The 6,052-nt window shown below is 54.3% G+C and overlaps 1 protein-coding gene across 2 annotated transcripts in view; it reads right to left on the reverse strand.

Annotated features, from left to right (window-relative positions):
* The window catches only part of CDCA5 (cell division cycle associated 5), a 12,344-nt gene that overhangs the window by 2,751 nt on the left and 3,541 nt on the right, over positions 1-6,052 (reverse strand). Inside the window, exons 5-6 of one of the 2 annotated variants that reach the window (XM_040465588.1) lie at positions 4,896-5,330; positions 3,116-4,705 (exon numbers count right to left, since the gene is read on the reverse strand). In XM_040465588.1, coding sequence (XP_040321522.1) covers positions 4,625-4,705; positions 4,896-5,330 — 516 coding nt within the window. In that variant the 3' untranslated portion in view covers positions 3,116-4,624. Of the gene's footprint in view, positions 1-3,115; positions 4,706-4,895; positions 5,331-6,052 lie in introns of those variants that run through there. The other variant, XM_040465587.1, reaches the window with a different exon arrangement.

Genomic DNA, 6,052 nt, shown 5'->3' on the forward strand with positions numbered 1-6,052 from the left:
GTGACCCGGCTGAAGTCGGACGCTCAACCGACTGTGCCACCCAGGCGCCCCAAAAACCGAATACTTTTAAAAGCGTAAGTATGGCCCACGCAGTGTTTGGGAAATACTTAGACTAAAAAATGATTCATCGTTTATCTGAAATTCAAATTTTACTAGGTGACCCGCGTTTTATCTGGCAACATGCTACATGCTGGTAATATTTTAGAAACCGAACCCTTGCAAATGCAAGGTATAGGGGGTGGGGGCGTGACGGGCACCCTGTTGAAAGGAATCCTATAGAAGCTTGTAAAAAAGTGGAGAATCCCTCCCGTTTTGGGCATAGAAACCATCTATCAATGAGACGCCGAGAAACAAATAGTGTGGCATTCAAGACCCTCTCTTATGTACACCCCTGTTTCCAACCCCCTTAATACGCCACTGTCCCTGAACAGGTCTCTGCTCAGACCGGCCAGGAGCCTCACTTCCCAACACCAGCCTGAGCTGCCCCCACCGCCACTCTTGCCCGTGCTGTTCACCCCTCTCCTGTTCCCTCCCTGCTCTGTAATCTGAGCTGAACCCCACTCTTTTCTCTGCTAAGCCGATGTACCTCCCCGGGACCCCCGTGGACGGGTTCACATCCCTGAGCCTAAATATGCATCTGTCTCTATGAAGTGATGTTACTAGCAGCTTCTCCCCAAGTGACAGGAAGTCTTTAAATATATATTTTTCAGTGTTTATTTTTGAGAGAGAGAGAGAGAGAGAGAGAGAATGCGATCGGGGGAGCACAGAGAGAGGGAGACGGGCTCTGTGCTGACAGCAGATAGCCTGATGCGGGGCTCGAACTCGCGAACCCTAAGATCATGACCTGAGCCGAAGTCGGATGCTCAACTGAATCACCCAGGCGCCCCCCGCCCCCAGGAGACAGAAAGTCTTCAGTCAATAGATGGAATTGTCGCCATCTTTCACTTTCAGATTTTCCAGAATCTTGCACCTCGGCTGGCCTAGTGATAGAGGACAATCCAATGAGAAGGCAAATAGTGACCTCCCGTGTGTCCTTCATACCGAGCTCCGTCTGGGCTTTTGACAGGCCCACGGGCCGTGGCAGGGATCCTATGTGAAGTCCTCTCTGCCGTACATTGAGCCTTTCCAGGTGGCCTAAAATATTATAATTCCTGTCCACATGATGTAAACAGAACCTTCGTGGCTGGCAATATCCTGCAGGAGTTCCTGTAACTCTCCAAAGTCATACCAGCGCTCCCAAGCGGGTAGCTCTGTCACTGGGTTTGACTTGTGTCCTGGGGGAAGTTGGCAGCGTATAACAAGATCTACAAAACTAGCCGGGACCTTTGCCCCTGGTAAGGTTGCTTTGGTAATGAGGCTTCAAGACACGACTCCCATGGAAATAAAAAATAATTTACAGAGTAGCCGATTTATACCAGAGAGCGAAACTGGAAGCAGCCTCAAGGGCCCAAGTATAAGAAAAGATCAGTAATCAGTGGCATGAACGTGACAGAACGCAGCTTACTCTGCAGTTAGTGGTCCCCAGTAAACTGTGACGAGCTGCTTCCTGTGGGACAGGTCTCGGCAGGGTCCCGAGAGCACACAGATAGGTGATCCGGTTCTGCTCAGGAAAAGCCCCCGGGGCTAGGGAAGGTCCCAGGTTCCCAGGTGAGCGCAGCACAGGGAGATGTGCCGTAACAGAAGCCTGTAGACAGCCCCGGCCACGAAAGAAGGGAGCCACACATTTGGTTCAAAGCTCCAGCTAGATTCCGCCGTGAATGTGATGCTTGACTGTCCATACATAGGAAATGGGGTATCTTGGCACGGGGAGAGCAATCCAAAAGAGGGAGCGGCTTGCGCAGGCCGGTACTGAAGGTCACGCCCACCAGGGCACAGTGTGAGCCGGCCTGGGCTGTGGCCCCCAGGTGACAAGGGGGCATGGAGACCTTTGTGTGTCTGTGGGTCGTCTGGGCCGTAGGTAGGAGTGTGGGGGGGACGAGGAGACACGGGGAGTAGGAGTGTGGGGGGAAGCCAAGGGCCATGGGAGTGGAGAGGCAGGCGCAACTGATCCCCTGCCAAATGTCTACGCTGTGTGGATACCGGGGAACAAGTGCAGGAGATGCTGCGACACCACAAAAGCAAGCCTCTCAATGGTCTGTACGAATGATTATCTTTTATCCCTTCGAGACCCTACTTTCCATTCTTTTGGGTGTTACACTCAGAAGTGGAGTTGTGTAAAGGGCTTTAAGCAAGGGAGAGACGGGCTATTTTTGTCTTCTAGGAAACTGAGTCTGGCCCCAGTGTGGAGTTTGGAAGTGAGAGGTTAAAAGGAACTAGACCTGCCAGGCCAGTGCTGTCCAATGGCCTTGGGACAGAGGGAGGCTGAGGTTAGGGCTGATGGGATGGGGCGAGGGCAAGCACAAGAGTTGCAGATGACCCCCCGGGCCCCTTGACAGCAAAGAGCCCGACACGGGGCTTGAACTCACAGTGAGATCATGACCTGAGCTGAAGTTGGATGCTTAACCAACTGAGCCACCCAGGCACCTTGAATTTAAGGAGTTAAAGACCTTAATTTGTTCTAAGGGCCAGGAGGCAAGGACAAGTCTAAAGAGGAGCTGGAAGGGAGACTAGTTCTCGCCACAGGCCATCAAGCGGCACACGCGTCCCTGGGTGTCCTTGAGCCGGATGGGTGAACGGAACCTGTATCTTTGACTAGCCCCCAGGAGGCTCTGCCCCTACTGTCGTAGGGCATGGCGGCTGGGCCAATGTGAGAAGCTGGCTCCTTCGCAGGAGCCTCACAGGGGAACAGAGGCCGGCTTCTGTGAGGAGCGGGTCCCCAGGCACCGGGTGAAGCTCTTAGCAGCCCCACCTCTTTCCTCCTGGGACTGGAGGGGCTGGGGCCCCCTGGAGGCCCCCTTTCCAGGCAGTCCTGCCTTGAAGGGCCTGTTCTTGACTGGACAGAAAAAAACAAACGTGAGAGCAGAGCAGTGATCACGGGGCCACCAGAGGCCAGGCTGGTAGTCCCCTGCACAAGGGGACAACCCTGGTGACACAGGTCAAAGAAGGCTTGGCTTCCTGGGCCTCCCACCCGTGCCTCTGCCTCTATAAAAACAGCAGTCTACGAATGAGCAGAAACTTTGTAATCAAAAAAAATTTTTTTTATTAAAACGACAACACAATTTCCCCTTAAACTCTAGTCTTAGTTTTTCAAGGACAGCGAGAATTTGCAACGATGCCATCAGCACAGCACCTGGCTACTCTCGACTCTGCTAAGACACTTCCCAGTGTTCCACCCCACCAGCCAGTGAGGACAAGAATTCTTTAGCTGTCGAGCTCTGGAGCGTCCGGGCCCGTCCGAGCAAGGGGGCTTGCTTGCAGGGTCTGACGAAGCACGAAGTGTTGAACAGGAAGCCCGGGATTCCCAGGCCTTTTGAGGGCTTTCACGGGTGCCCACCGGGCCCGCGCCGGATCATCGAGTACCCTAACCCAGCATGCGTGCATCTCCCCTCTACCTCCACGGCCCCGTAAACGTCAGAAGACGTATGGCAGAAATCGTGGGAGGGCAGCCTCTGAGAGCATGCTCTTTACCAGCACTGAACCAAGAGAAGCAGGGGAGCAGGGCTCCCCAGAAACAATGAGACAACACACCCACGCTCGCGCGCCCCATCTGCTCCTAACATCTCGCCAGGCAGTGTTCTCGTGTGAGCAGACACTAAGGAAGCTAAAACTGCCTCTGACCCTTGTCCCTTTCTGGCAGGTGAAAAGGCACCTCCTAGAACTTTATGGGTGTAGCTGCAAAACGCTAGTGGGACTAGGATTCGGATTGCTTGACCCTGTTTTCCCTCTACAGTGGAGTAGACTCTGCACTTTATTTTGTAAGAAATAGGCTAAGCGACGATAAGGGCACCTCCCACCACAGCCCCTTCCCGGCCCTGTGCAGGCGTCCCCCAGAGGCCCGGGCCTCAGTTCCTGTGGCACCTAATGGCCACACCGAAAAACGCACCCTCCTGGCCCCCAGCAGCCTGGCATTTAACTGAACAATCTCAGCAGCAGAGCAGACCTACAGAACAGCTTTCATAGTAAGAGCTATGGTCTCAGACCCAACCGAAGCTTCCCTCCCTCCTTCACAATGTAAAACTCTACAGTGTCCAGCTTCTTCCTCAGAATTCTCTCCTGGACCATCTACAGAATCTGAGAGGGAGCCCAAGCTTCTTGACGCAGATGGGCTCGTGGCCGGGAACCAAACCCCCAGGAGAAGACGATGCAGGGTGGGGGGGATGCCTGAGGCTTGGTGCGGCTGATGCAGAGCAGCCTCAATCCCCCACGGCGGCCCAGGTCCTCTCTCACCTGCAACCCCAGCCTTTCACCTCCTCTGGCTGTGCCAGTAATCTCTACTCCCTGGTGTGGAAACTGGCTGGACTCCCCTGGGAGGGAAGGAGAGGCCGGTGGGTCAGAATAGACATGGGACAGCAGTACGTTTCCTGAGATGCTGTCGCCGCTGCACAAGCTTTCAGAGGAGGACAGGCTTTGTGTGGTGACAGCACATGCACAGGTAACAAGACCAGGGGAGGGGACCCCAAGTGTCTTCTCTGCAGGGAGGAGGAGCTATGTACAAGGGAGGGGAGAATACGGCCCCCACGACATCTCATTCAACCAGGAGATCAAACTGCTCAGCAGCTTCGAACTCGGCATTCATGGCTGCAGCCCATTCATCCAGCTCTGATTTCTAGAGGAAGAGAAATGGGGGGTGGGGGTGGGGGGGGAGGAGGGGACAGGTGAGTGAGGAAAGGAGCACATTGGCCAGGGCATTTCTACCCATACCCTGCAGATGCTGAGCCCCGGGCCAGCCTGAGTCCCGGCATGTCTCCCAGTGTGTCCCGTGTGCCAGCAGAGGAAATGCCCTGCCCCTCACTCACCAGGATCTCCGGAACCTTCTTTTTCTTTCGTTTCTCTCTCACAGCAGGTGGAGAGATTCCCGGGAGAGTGGTATCTGGGGCCCAGGGCTTCACAGGGACCCTGGGGACTTCGGTTAACTTTGAACACCTCACAGGTGAGACTCTGGCCAAGTCTTCTGACCCCAGCAGGCCCTCGAAGCCAAAGCAAGACCGGCGGCCTGGGGTGGAGGTGGAGGCAGAGCCGAGGGTCTCCAGCCGGCTGTAGGATCGCCTGACTTTCTTAGACATTTCCAAGTCTCTGGCGTCCAGGTCTTCCCTGGAGTTGGACTCGACATTCAGGGGGCACAGCACAGGAGTAAGGGTGGGGGTGATGGGGACACTGCTTGTCTTGAAGGGCTCCTCCCTAGCACGCTCCTTGCTAGAAGGGTTGTTTTCCTTCTCCAAGAAAAAAGCAATCTGTACCAGGGCAGAAGAGAGAACAACTCCTTGTTACTTAGCTGTTATTACTCACTTCCAGAAAGGTCCGAGGAGATTCAGTGTGGAAAGACGCATAGAACACTTATAAAGGAAAAGACAGGACAAGCAACAAATCAGACCTTGAGACAAATTTGGGAAGGGGAAGAACAATCTGCCATCGCTTCTGAGTGCACTTCTGTAACGCAAGAGGACTTATCACCACTTGGTGTTGTCGGCTCCGTCTCCAAACAACACGTGACCAGAAGCTGGCCAACCTCTACTGATGCAGGCGTCCATCACGGGTCGTCCTGACCAGTGCAGTAACCTCTTGACCTCTCTTCCTGCTTCTGCCTGTGCCCTCTGTGGTCTATATGTCACACAGCTGGCAAGAGTTTTCCTAAAATGTGCGTCCAGTCAGTAAGTACCTATTGGTCACGGGCCCCGTTCCAGGCCCCGTTCTAGGCACTGGGAGAACAGGGAGTAGAACAGAGAAAACCCAGTCTCCATGGGGCTTCCGTTCCCGTGGGAGGAAGACAGAGCTAACGAACAGGGAAAAATCATGTAGCACGTCAGAGGTACTACGCGCTTCGGAAAAAAAAAACAGGACAAGATAGGACTGGGGGTGGGTTGGAATTTTAAGTAGGTGGAGCCTGCTTGGAATTCTCTCTGCCCCTCTCCTGCTTCAAAATAAAGAAATAGGGGCGCCTGGGTGGCGCAGTCGG

The sequence above is a fragment of the Herpailurus yagouaroundi genome, unplaced genomic scaffold (genome assembly GCF_014898765.1).
Source record: "Herpailurus yagouaroundi ecotype Mexico unplaced genomic scaffold, PumYag 569, whole genome shotgun sequence".
NCBI lineage: Eukaryota > Metazoa > Chordata > Mammalia > Carnivora > Felidae > Herpailurus > Herpailurus yagouaroundi.